The 22,448-nt window shown below is 58.2% G+C and overlaps 1 protein-coding gene across 2 annotated transcripts in view; it reads left to right on the top strand.

Moving 5' to 3' along the window:
• KLHL26 (kelch like family member 26) overlaps window positions 1-22,115 on the top strand; it is a 28,168-nt gene extending 6,053 nt beyond the window's left edge. Inside the window, exons 2-3 of one of the 2 annotated variants that reach the window (XM_004277526.4) lie at window positions 16,928-17,110; window positions 19,301-22,115. In XM_004277526.4, the coding sequence (XP_004277574.1) occupies window positions 16,928-17,110; window positions 19,301-20,882 (1,765 nt within the window). In that variant the 3' untranslated portion in view covers window positions 20,883-22,115. Of the gene's footprint in view, window positions 1-16,709; window positions 17,111-19,300 lie in introns of both variants that reach the window. The other variant, XM_033401393.2, reaches the window with a different exon arrangement.
• Window positions 22,116-22,448: the final 333 nt, after the last annotated feature.

The raw sequence follows: 22,448 nt of genomic DNA, 5'->3' as shown, positions 1-22,448 counted from the left end.
TGTTGCATGCCTTGGGCACATCTGCAACCCTCTGTGTGTTAGTCTTCATCCGGGAAGTGGGACCCCGGACCCACTGGGCAGGGTAGCTGGGAAGAAGCAAACTAGGGTGAAGGTATGCTCAGAGGGCGCCCAGCATGTTGCACATGTGTGTGTGTGTGTGTGGAAGTGGCAATGTTGACCTGCGGCCCTGAAGCTGTTAGCATTCTGTCCGCTGTGCCTGCATGGACCAAGAAGGGATCATGGGGTGTTTGGCAGGTCTTGCTAACGAGCCAGTGTGGCAGGTTGGGAGAAGTTGGTATCTTAGTCTGTTTGGGCTGCCATAACAGAATACCATAGACTGAGTGGCTTATAAACGGCAGAAATTTAGTTCTTGAAGTTCTGGAGGTTGAGAAGTCCAAAGTCAAGGTGCCAACAGATTTGGTGTCTGGAGAGGCCACTTCCTGGTTCATAGACACGGCCTCCTTGCTGAGTCCTCAAATAGTGGTTGGGTCTAGGGAGCTCTCTGGGGTCTCTTTTATAAGGGCACTAATTCCATTCATGAGGGCCCCATCCTCATGACCTAATCACCTCCCGAAGGCCCTGCCCTCTAATACCATCACATTAGGGAATAGGTCTCAATGTTTGAATTTTGGGGGGATACAAGCATTCATTCTGTGGTTGTTGGCTTGAGCAGTTTGGAGGATGGTAGTATCATTACTTGGTGGCTATGAGAGGGACAGTGGCAGGGCCAGTGGGAGAATGGAACATGTCAAGTCTGAGCTGCTTCTGCAGCATTGAGAGGACAGATGCTGCCATGTGAACCTGGCACCTAGGAACAGAGTGTAGAGCATGAGCTGGTGGGTCTTGGCAGAGTATTGGGGTGGGACAGTTGAGTCTGGGGTAAGCTGGAGAGAGTGCTGGGCAGAGGTGCTCTGGGGGGCTGGGTCACGCAGCCCAGCTCCTTCTCTGGGAGTGAGGCGCCCCATTTCTCACCTTCTCACTGATAGGGTCCCTTGAGCTCAGGATGTGAAATTGCTCTGAAAACTGCACACTTCGCCCTGAATTGTGCAGCCTGATTGTCTCATAGCTGAACCACTTCCATCTGGTAGCTGTGACCCCTCAGGGATGGCCTTCTTGTCGGGGTAGAAAGGCGTTATTAGCCTCTGCTATCATTGCACCATCTCTAGGGAGTAGACGTAGTGTGTCATCCCACTTTCCTTAACTGGTTATTTTTTATTGCCGATCCTCACGCGAGAGCTCAGAGGGGCCAGGTTGGAGGTTTGCGCCTGCCTCCCCCCCAGACACTTTAAAAGTGGGGCTTCTCTGCACTCCTGCCCTTTGGTCTTGGGGCATGTTTCAGACTTAGGGTTGAAGGCCCTGGAGAAGGGGGAGGAGGGAGGGTGACTTCTCGGCATCCCCAGCTCCTTCCTCTTGTGGATGGGACTCATTTGACACCCTTCTCTTCCCCTGGCGATTGTCGATGGTCACATGCCTCCTGTGTGCCTGCCGCTGTGCTTGGTGTTGGGCATATAGGCCCCCGGACACCCAGACAGAGGGGCTGTGCCTGTGTGGGACACTTATATGCCAGCATGTGAAGCAGTTGGGCTGTCATTTCCCCACGGTTGCCATAAAATGTCCCGAGGCTGAGTCGGAGGTTCCTGCCTTCTCCGGAAGGTTCTGAGAGTCTCCTTACAAATGAGGTTGAGCAGAGCCTAAAGGTTAGTGCCATCAGCTTGGGGGAAGGGAGTCTCGGGAGGTGGCCTGTTTTCTGGGTACAGGCAAGTGGCGTGTGCAGGTTCTGGAGGGGGAGGAGCCTGGCTTTTTAGGGGTCCGGAGGGCAGAGAGGAGCTAGAGAGGGTGAGAGGGAGGAGTGGGGAGACTGGGGGCTGGTGCAGGGTTTGGGTGAGGGGGCACCTGGGTCAAATTCGTGTTTTGGAAGGATCCCTCTGGCAGGAGATGAGGGGGCCTGGGCTGAGGGGGGCGCGTGGAGATGGTGAGGTGGGCATGGGTTTGGGGAAGATACAAGGTTGAACTTGTGTGACATGCTGACCCATGGTGGCAGCCAGATTGGGAGTCACCAGCTCTCAGGTTTCTGCCGTGGACCAAAGAGTGAGTGCTGGTGGAGGACGTGTCAGGCAGGAGGATGAGGCCCCACTTGGCTTGAGAGGCTCTGCTGCCCGAGATCATCCAGTGGGGACAGGGAGCAGACATGGACACCTGGCCTGGAGGGCTTAAAGTCCTCCCTCTGTTTTGGAAAGTCCTCGTGCCTGTCCTTGCTCGAGGGTCCCTGGTCTTCTAACAACCAGGACCTGGTCCTTGCCAGTTCAATTCCTGCCTCTCCTCTCTGACCTCCTTGAGAGCACTCACCACGTGCACACTTATTTGCTCTCTTTTCCTTTAATCTGTTGGCACATTGTGTTGCTTCCACCTTTGAGCCACATCCCCATCCGGCCCCTTCTTCCACTTCCACCTCATCCTGGCTCTGAGCTGCCATCGATTCTTGCCCTCCTGGCTGCTGTCCCCCCACCTCCAGTTGGCGGGACCCTCCCAAGGCAGGTATCAGACCAGGCCGTCCCTTGCCTGACACCTGCCGGGGGCTTCCTTGCTCTCAGAACAGTCTCAGAACAAAATTCACTTCTCCACATGATCCCCTTGGCCCCCACGGCGAGGCCCTGCCCGCCTACGGGCCCCCATGCTTCCACAGCCCACATCTCCAACAGCAGGCTGGTGCCCCTCCTGGGCCCCGTGGGCTCACCCTCCCTCGGCTGGGGTGACCTGTCCCAGAGCTTTGCACAACTCCTGTGTTGCCTCCTTGGGGCCTGGCCACTCTGTCCACCATGACTCCCCCCGTCTGCCCCTCTTCGTCCTCTGCCCCAGGCTCATGGTCCATTCTGTGTTCTTAAGGATCTGTGTCCCCTAGAATGTGTGCTCCCCGCAGGCAGGGCTTCACTGTGGAGGCTCTGATACAGTCTAGCGGATATTCTACATACAGTCTACGATGGATTTGCAGGGGGAGCTGGCCTGACTGGGAGGCTTCTGGAACGGCCCTCCATGGCCAGCCGAGCAAGGGTCACTATTCTTCTTCTGATTTTTGTTAATGGCAGGGTCCGGGTAGAGAAACAGAGACTCACAGGTGTGTTGTCAGTGAATCAGCCCCGTTAGAGAGAAGCCAGTGTGAGCAGCACCCTTTTGCACGAGCTCCATTTAGTTCACGGACAGGATCTTAGCGCCGTGTTGAAGACGGGGAAAGGGCCAGCCGCACTCCCTGTCCAGCTGCCTGCCGGGGGAAGTGGGGGCTGGGGCCCGCTGGGTCCCCACCGGGCCGACCCGCCCTCCTCCTGTGGTAGCCGCTCCGCAGCTGTGCAGACGGGCTCTTAACACTTGTTAACCCCGAGTCTCCAGTCCCTTCCTCCTCCCCGCCCCTTTCCCGTTTCCCTTCAGAGAGGGCTGCTCAGGATTCACAGAACTCATCCCCCATGGCTATGAGAGCGTTTCCCTAACATTCCTTGGCGGAGTGGGTTTTGGGGCGCATCCAGCGTGATTTCAGACCCCTCGCCGAGCAGCCCCGCTGCTGAGCTCTTCCCGCAGACCACCTCGCCGCATACTGAAAATATTGTGATTCGGGAGGAAGTAACCGGCACCTTTGGGGAATCGCAGACCTTTCCTATGAGGGAAGCAGCTTCCGGAATTGAACATGCTCAGCCTGGAGGAAATCTTGAGGGGTGGACCTTTGGGCTTTTAAAGGCCTCAAGAGGGGGTCACCCGAGGATCAAGGATCGAGGCCGAAGACGTTTTCTGACGCCACAACTGCAAAATTCCACAGGGGTCAAAGACAGGATCCTAGCAGGAGCGGGCTGGGCTGGGCTGGGCTGGGCTGGGCTGGGCTGGGCTGGATATCCGGACAGCTCGCCTCTCAAAGGGATGTTAGAATTTGAAGCAGTCTGCCGGAGGAAGCAGCAGCAGGGAGACGTGATCACCCGGAATCTTCCATGACTGTAGCTGAGAGTGGGACATTCTCCTGAGGGAGGGTTTGGGGGTGGTGGTGGTGCCAAAATGCCCGTGAAGCAACAGTCATGTAGGGGAGCCCTGCTGCAGACCCCCGAGGCAGCCTCAACTTGGAAAACTTCCAGGACTATAGTTAAAGTCATAACTGTGTGCTGGCTTGGTGAAGTCTGTTCGATCCTAGGAGGGCTTCTCTTGCTCTCTCTCTTTTCTCCCCACCTCAGTTGTGCAAGGGGTAATGGCAGCCCGTGGGCTGTAAGGCAGGGAGGCTGGGAACACACAAATGTTTATGCTCCACGTGAGTCACTTGCAGAAACTCTGGGTGGTGTTTTCCTTGCCAAGGCTGATGGCATTGGGCTGCCCTGCGGCTCCAGCCTTAGGCGTGCTTCCAGCATTTTAGCATTTAGAGTTGCTGAACTTTCACAGTAGGGGGCATGGGTAGCTTGCTGACCTTTCACAGGGAGATGGCTGGGCTGTCTCTTTACGGGCGGGCGGGGCTCGGGCTGGGTCTGGTCACCACCCACTCACCTGCAGATCAGCCAGTGAGGCTTCCTTGTCCCCATTCCCAGGGTGGGAAGCCAGTGTGCATTGCAGGGAGAGGTGGTAGCTGGAGAAGTATTAACTCCACAGTGGTTTTTCCAGAGGCTTGTCCGGAATTCGAGCCCCAGATCAGAGGCTTCTGACATTGAAGGCCCCTTTTGGTTACGAGAGCCAGAAACTCAACTCAACTCACTGCCTTCAGTTAAAAAATAAAAAGTTTATCGTTCACATAAAAAACAAGTTCAGGGAGAATTCCAGTTTTTATATTCATTAAATTCAGAGCTCAGATGATTCCTCTGGAACCTGTGACTCCCGTCTCTTAGCTCTTGGCTGGGCAAGGCAACCTCACCTTGCTCTCCGTCATTCCAGCAACCCTAGGGGGAAGGCAAGTTTCCATCCTGGTGGCTCCAGCAAAAGTCCCAGGGAAGGTTTTGGTTGGGTCACATGGGTCACACTGCCTATCCTGGGCTCAGTCAGCATGGCTGCGGGCCTGGGAGGCTCTGGTTGGCCAGGCTGGGTTATGAATTCTCCCTTTTCAGCCCAGGGGTGCGTCTCCTGATCCTTACCACTGGGGCTGAGAGTGAAGGAGGTTCCCTGAGGAAAACAGGGGGCCCTTAACAGAAGAAGGAAGGGATGTTGGCACCCCCTAAAATGAAGATGTTCGTGAGAGGACCCTCTTGATGCCTGAGTTTGTGCTGCTGTTGGAAGGTCCTTGCTGCGCCATACCCATACTGTGTCTGCCTGCAAATGGCCTGGCACCACTGGGCATGAGCACATGCCATTTGGTGGAACTGTCCCTTTCAGAGCCTCAATACCTGCCCTGCCAGGGGAGGCAGCTGGGCTGGGTCCTGAAATGCTGGCATTTGCAGTGCTGGATTCTCACAGGGTTTCCGAGTGGTGTTCTGGGGCCATGCAGTCATATGCCTACTTGCCTAATTTGTAGAGTGAAGGGGTTTTGCTCATTCAAGTGGCGCCATCTCCAAGCCCAGTGCAGCAGGGATAATGTGGGAGGATGGGCTCTTACTGGGATCAGCCTCTTGTCAGTGGGTGGGAACAAAACAGGCGAAGCTTCAGCCTGAGACCTGCTTATTAGTAGCCCTTGCTGCCCCTGGCATTGGGGCCCTGGCTGGGCTTTGAGGGGTCACGGAGGCTGTGGGGAACCCTGGCTGGTCCATGAAGGCAAGGGAGGTCATGGGGGAGACCTTCTAGTTCGAGAAAGCTTGGAAGGGAAAGTGATAGAGGAGCGTGGAAGAGCTAGTGGGCTTGAGAGTGCAGCATAGGGAGGAGGGGTGGAGGTGGGTGGCAGAAAGATTTGGCCCTTCAACACGGGGAATAGCATGAGTACAGTGTGGAGGCCAGACATCCCGGAGAGGAGCCTGCCGAGGGCTTCCTGGTTGAGCCCAGTCAAAGGATAACATACCTAGTCCCAGGACTTGGACCAGGAGGTTCCATGGAGGGGGTAACAGAGCAGATATATGCAGCAGATACCTGCAACAAGCAGAGATAGGAGTCAGGCGCCAGCCACTGCTGCCACCTAGCAGCCAGCCACCTGCCACCTCACCCATCCTATCCATCCATCCATCCTTCCATCCGTCTATCCATCTACCCATCCTTCCGTCCAACCATCCATCCATCTGTCCCATCTGTCTATTCATCTGTTCATCTACCCTATCACCCATTGTCCATCCATCCATCATCCATCTACCCATCTATCCATCCACTCATCCACCCACCCACTCAGCCATCCAGCCATTTAATCAACAAGTGTGACTGAGCTCTGAGCACGTGCTGGGCATGGTGCCAGGTGCCGGAACACAGCAGGAGACAGAACCCACCCTTCCCTGCTTGGTGAGTCTCCTGTTGCAGCTTCGAGGAGACAGGTTGGAAACAGATGGATGGTTTACCAGATGGAGCGATGGGCAGGCAAGACAACTAGAGCTGGGTTGGGGTCAGAGAGGTGTGAGGCCTGGGTGGGGCTTTCCCACTGTGACCTGGCAGAATGGGGTTACCTCCCTCATAACAGCTGGAGGGTTAGTGGGATAGTCCACACCCTTGCCCTGGCTGCCACTGAGGAGCCACATCCTGCCCTACTTACTGTCCAGCTCCACGTCCACCTCCTGGCTTGGCCTTCCTGGTGAGTGGTCTCAGCTCTCCCAGCCTCAGTCTGCCCGTCTGCATCATGGAGGTGATCAGGGGGCCCATCCACCTGGGGCTACAGAGAGACCGACACTGGCCAGGCCTCTTACGTGCTGTGTGGCCTTGGGTGGGTGCCTGAACCTCTCTGTGCCTCAATGTCCCTATCTGTAAGATGGTGACGATAGTGGTATACCCCTCTCCAGGCTGCCCACTGAGAGACGAGCTGGGAACCAGGTTGGCACTGCCCCGGGCCCACAGTCTTGCATGGAGTGGGTGCTCGCTTGCCAGGATGGGGAGGGGTGGGGGTATGTGGAGGCAGAGAGCTTGCTGATGAGGGAAGGAGGGTCTGGGTGTCCGCCTTCCATCTTCCTAGCCTTGAGAAGTTGCTGGAGTTGGGCAGGTCTGGGACTGGGGAAGTGCTGCCTACAGGGTCCTCTCGTCCATCAGCAGTGGCCAGATCCCTACGTCCTGGGCTCCCTGGGGCACCAGTCAGAGGCTGGGGTGAGGGCAGAGAGCCTGGGCAAGACGTCACAGCTGGGCTTCAGGGGCACTGGGCTCACCGTGGCCCCTGAGGAGCAAGACTGTGGGAGAGCCACAGGGGGCTTAGGCAGGAGAGTGATGGAGTTTGATGTCATTGTTGCCTTCTGCTTGTGGGAGGGTGGGCCATACCTGTAGAGTTCTTGGCTGTGACCCAGTGAGTATTGTGGGAGTGGGGGAATCCACGCGGTTTGTCCCTGTCTCAGAAGGGCGGGATGACGGAGCTGACCGGGTGGTTCCACTTGCCTTGAGTGGAACCAGCACTGAGTGAGGCTGTCTGGCGCCAGGCTCAGGATCCCAGCCAGGCTTTGGGGACGGCTGGTGGGGTCTCATTGTGAGGCTGGTGACTTGTGGGGCCAGGCACACCCCTGCCTCTACTCCCAGTCCCTAGGAATTTGCTCCTGTCACCTCTCTGGGTCCTTGGGAGGAGTCATGATGGTTCTTTTGAGGTGGACGTGGGTTCTAGAACCTGTCTGCCTTCCCTACCACCCTCTGGACGCTCAACCTCCCTGGCTGTCGTGTGGGGGTTCTCAGGAGCCACCAGTCCCGGGTGCCGGCAGGTTGCATGGTTCCCTCCTGCCGGTACTCCCCAGCACCCAGCACCGCCTCTCTTCCATCACCCTGTCACTGCACTGCAGGCACAGACAGGCAGGAGCCAAGGACATACGTGTGGGAGGTGGCCCTGCCTGGTGATGCTCTGAAGATGAGGTGGGCAACCGTGGCCTGGCGCCCCTTTGCAGGGCTCAGGGAGAGCATCTCTGTGGGCGACGTGCTCCCAGGGTGGGCTCGCAGTGGGCCCTAGACGTGTCCATGGCCCAGCTCTTGGATGAGGCAGAGCAGGTGGGAAGGAGTGGATGAAGCTCTGTCCCTGCCTGGCGGCCTGGCTTGGGGTGCGCAGATCCACCTTGGCACTGGGCATCCTGATTTAAATTATCGCAGAAGATGTAGGAAGTAACCAGTATGATGACCAGGAGGGAGAAATAAACAATTCAGCTGATGCTGTGGAAAGAGCCCAGGCTCAGGGGCACATGGGATCTGGAGCCCTGGCCAGATGTTCTTCTTTCTCTCTCTCTCTCTGGGTCTCTGTGCCCCCCAGTCTCTCTCAGTGGTTTGGCCTCCAGGCCTGCTGGGACACTGCTCTGAGGACCTTCATCTGCTCCTGGGTTCCACACTTGTCCACATTGGAGCCCTGCTCTTTCATCTGCTCCCCAGCGTGCCCGGGGATCAAGCCCTGCGAGAGGACTGCAGGCATCTCAGAAGGAGCTGCCCCTTATCGTGGGGCTGCGGCTGTCTGGGGGTGAGGAGGGCGGAGCCGGCCTGGGGTGAGCAGCCCCAGGGGAGAGCGTGCTGACGTGAGCATGGGGGCTGCTGGCCAGCCGGAGCATTTAAGGGCTACTGCCAGGTGCCAAAACATGGTGACTCCATCCTTTGGGCTGGGAGCATAGTACCCAGAGCTGTGAAATACTGTGGTAACCACAGCAACAGTGGCTTGGGGTGTCTGCCTTTGTGGGACATGTGGGACCTTGGTTCAGACGCACCTTTGATCCATGGAGCTGCGTGCCTGGAAGGCAGAGCAGTGGCCTTGGCAGAGTCAGCAGGCTGTAGTAGAGCGGGAAGCAGGAGCCAGTACTGGAGCTGCCTGCAGCCATGGAGGGGGGGGCCATACTGGGCCTCAGTTTCTCCATCTTTTTAAAAAAATAAATCTATTTATTTATTTTTGGCTGCCTTGGGTCATCGTTGCTGCGCAGCCTTTCTCTAGTTGGGGTGAGCAGGGGCTACTCTTCATTGTGGCGTGCAGGCTTCTCATTATGGTGGCTTCTCTTGTTGCAGAGCACGGGCTCTAGGCGTGCGGGCTTCAGTAGCTGTGGCACGTGGGCTCAGTAGTTGTGGCTCGCGGGCTCTAGAGCGCAGGCTCAGTAGTTCTGGTGCACAGGCTTAGTTGCTCTGCGGCATGTGGGATCTTCCCGGACCAGGGAATCGAACCCATGTCCCCTGCATTGGCAGGCGGATTCTTAACCACTGCACCACCAGGGAAGTCCAGTTTCTCCATCTTGAAAGGGACACTTGCTGCACTGACCTCTTGGGCTGGCCAGGGATTCATGAAGTTCTTCGTGAAGGGCTGTGCCCAGCATGTGCTCTGTCAGTGAGCCTGCTTTGTGAAGGGTCTGAGGCGGGCAGGAAGGGGAAGCCAGAGAAGCTTCCAGTGTGGCTGGATAGGAGGTCACCAGTGGGCTGCCGGCGCTTCTCCATCTGCAGCTAGAGAGCCCCATCCCCATCCCCCAACCTCTGTCTCCCCCCCCACCCCGTCTCTGTCCCCCTCTCTCTGGGTCTCTGTCCCCCTTCTCTGGGTCTCTTTCTCTCTCTCTGGGTCTCTCTCCCCCTCTCTGGGTCTCTATCTCCCTTTGTCACCCCAAGTGCAGTGTCTTCCCTGCTGATGCACCCAGGACCCTAAGGTGGAATGGCCTGGAGCTCCCTGGTACTGCATCAGCTGGGGTGTGAGCCAACCAGCTGCACTGCGCTGCTGTGCTCCATCGAGCCACATGGACAATAAAACCAAAATTGGCTTTGAAAGTGGAAGTGCTCTCTGTTTTGAGGGGAAGTGAGGGAATTTGCATGTAAGAACAGTATGTTAAAGGGGCAATACCGTCAGACTCTGTTCTGGCCTGAGCTTTGGGCTCCATGTGGGGGTGGGAAAGGAGTTTACAAAACCCCAAAGAAATGTTTCCATGAAATTCTTTCTTGGTCTTGCCTTTTCCCATTTTTTTTTTCTTTTTTTGGACATTCCAGTGAAAAAAACTTTCCGGGGCTTCATATGTCTCCTGTGGGCTTGGGAAACCGACCGTGGAGACCAGGGCCAGCAGCCGGGCGAGGGCAGGAGGAGGGGAGCGCCCTCCCCGCCAAGTGCTGCTCCCAAGGCAGCCCCTACCGCCGTCGCGGGGCTCTGTCACTTTTGGTGTGGCTCTGCACCTCCTGTGGCTGTCCCTCACTAGGCCATCCTGCCTTGGGTCCCCCCGAAGCAGGCCCTGAGGCAAGGATATTTGGGGGGTGGTATATTTGGGGGGTGACCCCATGAAGAATGGGGGGCAGGAAGGAGCCCACACAGGGGGCGCCAGCAAGGATCCAGCGACAGCATGGGCAATGGGCTCAGAAGGCTGGGGACGCCTGGAGGTTGTGGGGATCCTGCCACAGGTGGGCATTTACCCCACCTAGTCCCACTGGCTGTCAGCTCCCGTGCAGGGACATCCAGAGGGAGGCAGCAGCTGTTTCCCTTGTTCAGCACGGGACTGCACATGGCTGGGGGTGCCTGATGACAGTGGTAGAGAGACACAGCACGGGGGTTGGGGTCAGGACAGTGGGGGGCACATGGTCAGAGGCCAGGTCCAGGCTGAGGGTGCAGCTGGGGAGGCAGTGAGTGGCCTCCAGAGACGCCCTGACCCGGCTGCTGACGCATTGGCTCCGATGACTCAGCGCGGGTGACCGTGGCTTGGGTGGCCGTCTGGAGACTTGGACTAGCTCAAGGGCTGCCGCTGCCGCCTTCCTGGGGGCCCGGGGCCCCGCCTCGCCAGCCGCCCCCTGTCTGGGCCGGCCTGAGTAATGGGTCCTTCCCTTAGTCATCGGTCCCAGGCCCTGGCCCTCCCTCTTCCTCCTGCCCACCTCCGCCCAGCCAAGCCTGCTTCTCTGTCCAGGCTGGGGACTCTGGCCCCTGCCGGCTTCCTCCCTCCTTCCCTGAGTTCCCCAGAGGCTGTGAGGTGTGTGTGGGGTAGCGGTGGGGGCTTCAGAGACAGTTGTCCCACCGGTGAGATGGGAGGAGGAAACCAGCCTTGTGAGGTACCATGAGCCTTGCTGGGGGCACGAGGAGGAGCGCCTGGGACAGGATGAGGCGTGCAGAAAGGGGCTGTTTCCTACCCCCTTGGTGCAACTTGGGCTCCACACCCTGTAAGCAGAAGTGCTATGGGCTTTGTAGGGCTTCCTGGGCCGGGGTGTCCTAACTCCAGCAGAGGAGCGTTTTAACGCTCAGAGTATGCACGGCCTCCGTGCTCTGCTGGAGGGCAGCCCTTTGTACCTCCTTAAAGGGTGTTTAGCTTGTTTCCCATCTTCAGCCCCCAGAAATGGTATTTGGTAAATATCCTCACACATCTCTCAACTTGCACATGCGAGTATATCTCAGATAAATCCCAAAAGTAGACCTGCTAGGTCAAGGATGTGAACCTTTAGAATTTTTCTAGGTCTACCAAACTGCCTGCCTGGGAGTTGTCCTTCTTCGCACTCCTGCTGGGAATGGACAAGAGCATCTGCTGCCAGATGGCCCACCCCATAACTCTGCCCACCTGAGGGGTGAAGCCAGTCCTTTGGCAAGCACACTTCCCTTATCGTGAGTGAGGCTGAGTCTTAGGTCTCTCCAGCCAGCTGTGCTTCCTTTCCTAGGAACCGTCAACCCACATCCTTCTGTGACATTGCTGGCTTTGTATTGATTTCTTGGTGCTCTTTATATATGGAGGACCACTGTAAATATATGTCCAGGGACCAAGCAGCCCCAGGATGAAGTTGCCTCTGGTGGGAGCTCTTTCTTCTGGTGAAAACATGCATAGGCACGCCAGTCCCCAGAGCTCAGAAGAAGCACAGGAAATCCTCCCAGCTCGCCTCACACTTTCAGAGGAACTTCTAAGAAAAAACTGAGGCCAGCTAAAAGCAAAATGTCAAATGCTGGGTTGGGGGAATATACCAAATCTGTGAGGTGAGGTGTCCACAGAGAGGCCAGCCAGGCTCACTTGACACCTGCCGTGGGCTGGTGCTCTGTGGGTGGTTCCAAGCTTCAAGTTCCCAAGCACTTGGCCCCATTCAAAGGCATGCGAGTGGCTTGTATGGTTGGTGGCAGGATGCAGCCCCCCACTTTGCCAGCCCAAAGTGAAGCTGGGGGAAGTAGGGGGTCTGTGGTCCCTCATTTCCCAGGAGGTGATGGGGGCCGGGGAGCCTCATGGCAGCCCTGTGACATCTGCTCCTCCCTGCCCCTTCCCACCTTTTAAAAAAATTTTGGCCGCGCTGAGCAGCATGCGGGATCTTATTTCCCAACCAGGGATCGAACCCGTGCCCCCTGCAGTGGAAGTGTGGAGTCTTAACCACTGGACCACCAGGGCAGTTCTGCCTGCCCCATTTGAGAGCTGAGAAAATGAAGACCCAGAGGACTGGGGAACGTGCCTTAGTCACACAGCTGGCAGATAGCAGGGCAGCCTCGGAATCCTGCCCTCTGCTCCTCACACCAGGTGCCAGAGCCTGGAGCAGCAAGGGCCGTGGTGCAGCCCGGGCAGTCTTTCCGGAGTGGGTCTGGCCAAGATTCACCTCCCAGGCTTTGGGTCCCGGCCCAACCCTCCAGACACTCTGCTCAGGGCCAGGCTCCAGGCTTGGATGACTCTAGGGGATCCTGGTGATGAAAGTGGCACACAGGTGCTGTCTGCGTGTCACCTCCTCACACCCCGCAGCCCCTGCTGTGCTGAGTGACATCTGCAGAGAACAGCACTGCCATCCCCGGGGCTACCCAGACTGGCCAAGTCTACGTCTGTGTCTGCATCTTAACACGGCCCCTGGTTTGAGACACACCTCTTCTCTGCACCCTGTTCCTGGGAGGGAGGTTCCAAGGGGTCACAGCAGCCATCCCTGATCCCAGGCCACTGTGCTGCACAGGGAAGGTGGAGCACCTGGCCCCAGGCAGGAGGGGGCCCGTCTTGGGAGGGGAGGTGGCTCTGCACAGGGGCGGCCGTTTGTGGAAGTCGGGCCTTAGGGCCAACACCCAGGATGCAGCCAAGCCCTCTGCTCCCAGGGAGAGGCTGGGCGTCACTGTCTAACCTCAGGGGTGGCAGAGCTGGGAGGAGAAGCCGGGGACACCCCCACTTTTTCTGGCCTCTGCACCTCTCTGCTCCCAGCTCCTGTCTCCTCCCCCCGGGACATTCACAGCTTCGATGTGAAGCCAGTTGTGGATGATGTGACCACTTCGGGTCCCCATTTCCCGATTGTGCACCCGACGAGGGCAGGTCTGCTCTGTCTCATTCATGCTGTGTCCTCCCACCCATGAGAAACAGACAAGGGGCTGACAAAAAAGCCCATGAGGAGAGGGGGGGAGGGGGGGATGGATCTGAGCACCTCAAGGGTCCTTGGAGGCTCATGTGGGATGTGGCTTTGGCTCGGCGCTCCAGAGGCCCGTCACAGGGTGTCGCCGAGAGGACACAGCAAGACCCTGTCCCTGGAGATGTCCTGGCAGGGCCTGTATGGCTGAGGGCAGCCCTGGCCAGTGGGTGGGTACAGTTGGAGGCCTTCTGAATCCTGAGGGTCCAATGACATTCTCTTCGTGATCTTCAGAACATGGGTCAGGTGGGGTTCTTGGGAAACCAAAAGAGCAGAGACTCGGATCCGAGCAGTGACCCAGTCAGGAAGGATGGGCTGGATGCCGCAGCACTGGCTGCTTCCTGCCTGGGAGAGGAGGGGGGCGTGTGAGGTGGGCGTCCCCTCCACCTCGTGGGGAGAGGCGACTCAGCCAAGCTAGAGACTCAGGGTCCTCCTGGGTCCCTTTCCTTCCCTCCCTCCACGGTCTGCACACCCAGCCTCCAGGACAAACCCAGGATCTGGCTACCGACACCACTGGCGTCCCAGTATCACCAGCTCAGATGACCACAGCGCTGGGCTCTGAGTCACATGTGTTCCTGCCTCCCAGAGACAGGATGGTTTTCCGCTAAGCGCAGGTGGTGTCCCCCTGCCACGTCCCCTGTCCCCCCGCCACGTCCCCACACCTTCGGAACCCTGAGTACCTCGCAGGCCTGCAGGCAGTGTCCAGGGCCCTGCAGCCCCTCTACCCATTGGATGGTTTACCCCTTTTCCCTAGGCTCTGCAGAAGGCCGCTGATGGGGGCGGCCTGTGCGAGCCGGGGACCTCCCGTCAGCAGCGACTGTGTGTCTTGTGCCCGGCGTCAGCTCTTTTACCCCTTGGTTGTGTTTTGGGAGCTGGTGGGCAGTAGGAGTCAAGGAGCCTTCTTTCTCTTCCTGCTTTCTTGGAAAGACCAGTGCCCACATTCCTGGCCCTCATTTGTGGGCAGAGGCAGGCGTCAGTCCCAGGAATGGGAAAGCAAGTGCCAGAGAGCCGGAGGCCATGGGGAGAGAGCAGAGGGCTGGGGAGGATGGCCTTTGCCTGGGGTGGGGTGTGGGGGCTGAGAGAGTCCTGGGAAGGCTCTTGACCCCATGGAGGCTGATGGGCATTGCCCGCTTCTGTTGTGTTTGGAGGAGGAAGTGATGTATTAGGGCCTCCTAAACTACTCATTTATCTCTGCATTTCTACCAAAGTTTTCCGAGATGAAACAGCAAAGGGGACAGGGGCTGGGGGGTGGTAGGGGATGAGGGGAAGCGAGTGGGAGTGATAGGGGCTGGGCCACAGAGGACCTTGTATGCTGTGAGGCCCTGGAGGTCATGGCAGGGTTTTGCCCAGGACCTGAGGAGGCTCAGATGTCCTTGAGTTTTGTATTGTTTTTGAGGTGGAAGTCATATAACCTAAAATTCACCATTTTAAAGTATATAATTCAGTGACATTTAGTGCTTTTACAGTGTCGTGCAACTATCGTCTCTGTTTAGTTCCAGAACGTTTTCATCACCCCAAAGGGAATCCTGTACCCTCAGGCGGGCACTCCACACCCCCCCTCCCCCAGCCACTAATCTACTTTCTGTCTCTGTGGATTTCTGGACGTTTCATATAAATGGAATCATGTAACACGTGGCCTTTCGTGTCTGGCGGCTTTCACTCAGCCTGATGTCTTCCAGTTTCTTCCATGTTGTAGCATGAATCAGTTTCATTCTTTTTTTTATGACTGAGTAATATTCCGTTGTATTCATATACCACGTTTTGTTTATGCATTCATCCACTGATGGGCATTTGGGTTAGTTCCACCCCTCTCCTTTTCAAAACTTTATTTTTATTCCAAGACAACCTTTGCCTTGTGCATCCTCATTTTGAGGTGCAGGAATCTGTTTTACTTGTCGCATCCCCAGCTAACTGCCCCCATAGGTAAATCCATCTTAGGGCAGTTATTCTTGGTTTTATGGCTTCCTTACGTTGGTGACAGGAAGATCCCATGCAACCTCCTGTTTCCTGGGCCCGGGTTCAGTCCTCCTGCGTCCTCTTATAGCTCTGGGGCTGCGGACAGCCTGTTCAGCGTGTCCCTGAAAGGTAGGACTGACAGGCGTTTCCCCTCGACTGGGCATCCACCGAGTGCAGCCAGGGCCGAATTCTTCCGTAAACGGCCAGGGTGACTTGATGGTTGTGTGGCCGCCCTCCCCTGGGGTACAGGGCACAAGAGGCATGCTGGCTGGTGTCAGAGTGGCTGGACCTTGAAGGTCAGCACCCGCTGGAGGTGGCTCTCCCTCTCCCACGGTGAGAAGCTGGCCCGTGGCACCCCCAACCCCAGGGCTTAGTGCCACCCGGGAGGCTGCAGGTTTCAAGTTCCTCCTTCAGACCTGTGCTGGAGCTCTGCGCTGGCAACTAATCCCACCCCGCCTCCTGCAGGGGAGAGAAGAGGGGCTTACTCGTGGGGATGGCTCACTGGGGCACAGGGGACAGTGAGGTGACATGGAGAGTCCTGTTCCTTAAAATGAGCACTCAGTAGGCACAGGACATTTTATTTGCTATTATTTATTTATTTATTTTTGGCTGCGTTGGGTCTTTGTGGCTGTGCGCGGGCTTTCTCTAGTTGTGGCGAGCAGGGGCTACTCTTTGTTGCGGTGCGTGGGCTTCTCATTGCAGTGGCTTCTCTTGTTGTGGAGCACGGGCTCTAGGCGCGCGGGCTTCAGTATTGTGGCTCGTGGGCTCTAGAGCGCGGGCTCAGCAGTTGTGGCACGTGGGCTTAGTTGCTCCTTGGCATGTCGGATCGTCCCGGACCAGGACTCAAACCTGCATCGGCAGGCAGATTCTTAACCACTGCACCACCAGGGAAGCCCCAGCACAGGTCATTTTAGAATGAAAGCTAATGAAATAAATTTTTAAAGAGGAGAAGGTTGGAAGCAACCCAAAGGTTCATAGATGGGTGAACAGATAAAGGAATTATGGTGTGTCCACACAGGGGAATATTACTCAGCTAGAAAAAGGAATGAAGCGTTGACACACGCTACAACATGGATGAACCTTGAAGGCATCAGGCTGAGTGAAAGAAGCCAGATACAAAAGACCGCATGTTGCATGATTCCATTTATATGAAACGTCAAAACAGGCAAATCCATAGTTACAGGAGACAGATTAGTGGTTGCCAGGGGCTGGGGGAGGGGGATTGTGGGGGTGACTGGTAATGGGTGTGGGTCTTCTTTCACAGTGCTGAAATGTTCTGGAACTAGATAGAGGTGATGGTTGCATAACATTGTGAGTGGATTTTATGCCACTGAATTGTACACTTTAAAATGATGAATGTTATGTGAATCTCATCTCAAATACAAAAAAAAGGGATGCGGGAGGCTCTGCAGGTCCTGCATCAAACCCCGCCCATTTCATAGGCGGCAAATGGAGGCTGGAGAGGCGCATCCACTGCCACGGCCAGTCAGTGGGCAGGTGGCAGACACCATTGGGACCCAGGCCTGGTTTCCACTTCTCTGGGGCTGGTTCTGGCAATTTTGCCTCCACCCGGGGCAGCTTCAGAGCCCTGCCAAGCCTGCCCAGGGACCAGACGGCCCTGAGGCCGGTGAGCCACCTGCCCACCTCTGCTCTCCCCCAGCATGGCCGACAAGAACGGGGCCCTCAAGTGTACCTTCTCAGCCCCGGGCCACAGCACCAGCCTCCTGCAGGGCCTCGCCGCCCTCCGCGCCCAGGGCCAGCTCCTGGATGTCGTGCTCACCATCAACCAAGAGACCTTTCACGCGCACAAGGTGGTCCTGGCCGCCTGCAGCGACTACTTCAGGTGAGCGTGGGCCCCCAGGGGCAGGGTGGAGGGTGCTGCCCTTCTAAGAGGGAAGATCTCAGGGCTGGGCATCTAGCCGGGGATGGCTCTGAGGGAAAATGGCTGGGGTTAGCCCATCTTTGGGTTTAGAGAGAAGTCCAGTAAGCCTGCAGGTTTTTCCAGGTTTGCTACTTATTCAAACTTGTGGGGGACACTGAGCAGACAAGCAGAGCATGCCTGGGGCACAGAGGTGGGTGCCCGATGAGCAGCTTCTGCCCTGCGAAGGTGGCAGGGCTCCGTCAGGTTTTCCTTCTAAGGCTTTATGTGATGCCTGCATGTGCCAGGCGCTGTTCTAGGCCTTGGGGATTTAGCAGGGATAAGACAGGCACGAGCTCTGCCCTCATGGCACCTGTGCTCAGGCTGACGGACGGGAGGGACACCTGCTCGGCTGCCCTTGCGTGCGCCAGGTTCTGTCCAAGGCCCCACGTGATGAGTGAGGCCTTGCTGGGTGTACAGGTCTCTCTACCCTAAAGGCCCTTTCCTGAAAGCTCCTTCCCTGTGCCTGGCTGGGCAGCGGAGCGAGGGCCCCACGGAGCAGGGCTGGGGGCCATTCTCATCAGCTGGGGGCTGTCACAGGCTGGGGACAGTCTCCCTCATTCCCTTAGTGACCAGCTGGCAAGCTTCCTCCTGACACCAGAGAGAGCTGGGGTGCCGCCCTGGGGGTGGTTCTTCAACCCCACATTGCCAGGGGTGGCCGAAGCGTTCCCACCTGCCATCCCAGGTGCCCGTCTTGGGCTGCATGTTCCTCGCAGCTGGGGTGCCTTGCCTGGTGCGCCCCCTGGCTGCCCGCCCCACGGGCTCAGAGGGGCCATTCTGGGGAGTTGGAGCAGCCAAGCCATCTGGGGCGCCGCTTCTATTTTTATTCTGGATTTGGGGACGGCCGGGCTGGCCCAGCCAGAAATGCCCTTTAAAGGCTCCTCTGCGCTGGCACTGCAGTTGGAGAGGCCTTAAAAGGCAATGCTCCCTCCCGTCACCGTCACCGTGATTGCTTCTGCCTTCGATGGGCTGACGGGACTCGCGGGGACAAGAAGGGGCAGGGTCCAGGGGGCTGGTAGAGCACTGCGGTGGAGGGTTGGGGGGTTGTTAGTCAGTGGCCGCACGGCAGCACCAAGCTCAGCTGTCCCTCCTCTGGGGCCTGAGCTGGGCCCACTGGGTGTGCGACTAGGGGACGGACATCTGTCGGGCAATGTCGGGAAGTTCTCTCCCCTCAGACGGCTGTCACAGGCGTGTGCTGATGGTAGTTATAATTATGATGAAATGCCAGCTTGCCCCAAGCTGGAGCACACGCCATCTTCTAGAACCTGCCATGAACCCTGAGCAGGCACTGGGGTTCTCACCCCTCTTCCTGGTGGGGGGCCCTCAAAGGCCATGGGGAGCTGTGGCCCAGGGCCTACGTCTCTCAGCAGCGCTCACATTAGCACTGCTTCTCAGAGCAGGATAGCACGGCTGACAGAGCTGGGGTTACTTGCTGCTGGGGGGCGGGTCTCACGATGGGCTGGTGTTCCTTTGGGCCATTCTCAGGGGGCTTTCCTGACCACGTAAGCCTCTGGAGATGGCAGGGACCCTAGCACCACCCCCTGATGGGCACTCTGACTGGGCACCCTCACCCCTCCCCAACCCATGTGACAGTGACCCAGGCTGGGGAACGTGGAGCCAGCTGCCCACGTGAGGGGCTGGGCTCTGTGAACCACAGTGCCTAGTGCCCTTGGGGGTCCCTGCCTTGTCTCCTGAACTTGCCGCCGGTGTGGTCGTCCAGGGCTGGGTGTTAATGTGGGGCTGGAGACCTGTCCCCAGAGCCAAAGCCAAAGCCAAGGTTTGGTCGTCTCTTGCACAGCCGCACCAGCCCCGCAGCGAGCAGCCCCTGGTCCCCGCCCTTTGAGGCAGCTGGGCCCCAGCACCGCACACTTCTGGGTGAGGCCAGGCAGGGCTCCACGTAGGGGGGCAGAGTGGGGAGTTGCTGCTTGTAGGAAGATGCATGGCTAGGGGTGGATTAAAAGTCTTTTCCTTTTTGCCTGTCTTTAATGAGCATCCAGCCTGCTTTCCCCTGGCCGGCCGTGCCCTGCTCACAGTGTCCTGGGGCCAGGCCATGCTCGGGCAACCACAGTGCCCCTTGGCTGCCCCGAGCCCACATGCTATGTTTCTGACCTTCAGGGCCATGTTCACGGGCGGCATGAGGGAGACGAGCCAGGACGTTATTGAGCTGAAGGGCGTGTCGGCCCGCGGCCTGCAGCACATCATCGACTTTGCCTACAGTGCCGAGGTGACACTGGACCTGGACTGTGTGCAGGACGTGCTGGGTGCAGCCGTGTTCCTGCAGATGCTGCCCGTGGTGGAGCTGTGTGAGGAGTTCCTCAAGGCCGCCATGAGCGTGGAGACCTGCCTCAACATTGGCCACATGGCCACCACCTTCAGCCTGGCCTCGCTCAAGGAATCGGTGGACACCTTCACCTTCCGGCACTTCCTGCAGATTGCCGAGGAGGAGGACTTCCTGCACCTGCCGCTGGAGCGCCTCGTCTTCTTCCTGAAGAGCAACCGGCTGCAGAGCTGCGCCGAGATTGACCTGTTCCGCGTGGCCGTCCGCTGGCTGCAGCACGACCCCGCCCGGCGGCTGCGCGCCAGCCACGTGCTCTGCCACATCCGCTTCCCGCTCATGCGGTCCTCAGACCTGGTGGACAGCGTGCAGACGCTAGACATCATGGTGGAGGATGTGCTGTGCCGCCAGTACCTGCTGGAGGCCTTCAACTACCAGGTGCTCCCCTTCCGGCAGCATGAGATGCAGTCGCCGCGCACAGCCGTGCGCTCGGATGTGCCCTCGCTGGTTGCCTTTGGTGGCACGCCCTACACCGACAGCGACCGCTCGGTCAGCAGCAAGGTGTACCAGCTGCCCGAGCCGGGGTCCCGTCACTTCCGTGAGCTGACGGAGATGGAGGTGGGCTGCAGCCACACGTGCGTAGCCGTGCTGGACAACTTCGTGTACGTGGCCGGGGGTCAGCACCTGCAGTACCGCAGTGGCGAGGGTGCCGTGGACTCCTGCTACCGCTACGACCCCCACCTGAACCGCTGGCTGCGCCTGCAGGCCATGCAGGAGAGCCGAATCCAGTTCCAGTTGAACGTGCTGTGCGGCATGGTATACGCCACAGGTGGCCGCAACCGGGCCGGCAGCCTGGCCTCAGTTGAGAGGTACTGTCCGCGGCGCAATGAGTGGGGCTACGCCTGTTCACTGAAGCGCCGCACGTGGGGCCACGCGGGTGCCTCGTCTGGGGGCCGCCTCTACATCTCGGGCGGCTACGGCATTTCGGTGGAGGACAAGAAGGCCCTGCACTGCTACGACCCCGAGGCCGACCAGTGGGAGTTCAAGGCTCCCATGAGCGAGCCCCGAGTGCTCCACGCCATGGTGGGCGCTGGCGGCCGCATCTACGCCCTCGGTGGCCGCATGGACCACGTTGACCGCTGCTTCGACGTGCTGGCTGTGGAGTACTACGTGCCCGAGACGGACCAGTGGACCAGTGTGAGCCCCATGCGGGCCGGACAGTCAGAGGCCGGCTGCTGCCTGCTGGACAGGAAGATCTACATCGTTGGGGGCTACAACTGGCGTCTCAACAACGTGACAGGCATTGTGCAGGTGTACAACACCGAGACGGATGAGTGGGAGCGCGACCTGCACTTCCCGGAGTCCTTTGCCGGCATCGCCTGTGCCCCCGTCCTGCTGCCCCGGGCCAGGACCAGGAGGTAGCTCCCCAGACCCCGGTTCCCGGCCTGGCCGCCTGCTGTTTCTGCGAGGGGCTTGGCGGGTGCGTGTCTGGGCGGGGAACTTCAAATCCCCACCCCCGCGGGCTGGTCTCGCATAAGGCACCCTCCTCACCCCCCCCTTCCTTCCTGAAGCAGATTCTGGCTCTGTGCCCAGTGGGGGAGGCTGCCAGCAACAAGGCTGATGTGGCAGCAAACTCACACCCAAGGCGGTTTCCTCGCCCACCTTCAGTTCTCACTGGCTGCCTGGCGGGCGGGAATCGGGGTCTCCTTTGGGGCGTCGTGGTGTGGCTTTGCCCCACTTCTCTCCCCTCCCCCTGCCTGGAGGTCTGAGAAATGCAGATACGAACTCGTTCCCGGTTGATCCCCAAATTCCCCCCAACCCCCATGAGTTGCATGCGTCCTTTTTAAAATAAACATACCCCAAGTCTCTAACATATGGACCTCCAGGAGCAGGAGAAGCGGCTGGCAAGTACCTGGCTCGGGTTGGCCAGAAGGGCACGTTTCCGCCTCCCCAAGAAGCCTGAGCTGCTGGGCAGGAGGGAGCCGGCACTCATTTCTATTCCTGGCCTGGGTCTTAGCACCTTCAGGGTGTTCTGTCATCCGCTTTCAGGAGGAAAAACAACACAGCCAGCTCCCAGAGACCGTCCTTACGGGCATCAGGCCTTCCCGTTTGGCCCTGGGTGATGTGTGGGGCCTTAATAAGAACGGGCTGACTCTCCTCATCCCTGTCCCGGTCCCATGAATGAAAGGGGACGCCTGCTTCAGAATCTCACAGTGCATCTGCATTCCACAGGCCTGTCCCGTGCTTTTTATTTCTCCCCCTCTTTCCAGCCCTCTGCTCCCCCCAACCCTGTGTTCAGGTTGACATGCCGCAGGCCTGTGCCCACCCTGCGTGGGAAGTCAGGCGGGCTGTGAGGCCTCTGCCTTCAAGGGCTTTGCGGCATCTCCAGCCACATTTGCTTTGGTGTCTAAACCTCAAAACCATTTTTTGTTGTTGTTGTTCTCTTCCGCTTTTTTTTAAGAGGCCAGCACCACTGTCTTATAAATGGGATTTGTACCCTCGGGGCAACTTAAAGTGTCTCTTCTGCTGCTAATGGACGATTGATGTCGTGTCTCTGTGACCCGCTCGCCATGTAAATAATTAACCTCATACCTTAGCAGACGTTGTCTCCTAATACTTTCCTTTTATTTAATAAAAATGTTATGGTAAAAAGATGGAGTGGGCCCAGTGCTGAGCTTGTGGGCTTGATGGGTCGCAGATTCCTCGTGTCCTTGCATGTTTGGGGGCTCCTCTCCCCCCTCGCCCTTTTCCAGCATTGCAGAGGAGCCGGAAGTGGGGCCGGCCTTTGGCTCAGAGGCCTGGGGGCAACAGGAAAGGAGGCTAGGACGTCCTTCCACCCGGCGCCTGGAAGACAGAGGGCAACCAGCCGGGGCAAGGCAGCCTTCCAGAGACTCTTTCCAGGTGGTTCCTTGCGCCTGGTGACCCGGCCCCCTGCCATCAGCCAGCCCCACAGCCCCTGGCAGGTTCTGTCTCCATCTGCTCAGTCCT

This window comes from Orcinus orca, chromosome 3 (assembly GCF_937001465.1).
Source record: "Orcinus orca chromosome 3, mOrcOrc1.1, whole genome shotgun sequence".
In the NCBI taxonomy this organism is placed as follows: Eukaryota; Metazoa; Chordata; class Mammalia; order Artiodactyla; family Delphinidae; genus Orcinus; species Orcinus orca.
This window is presented reverse-complemented; position numbering and strand designations above follow the sequence as displayed.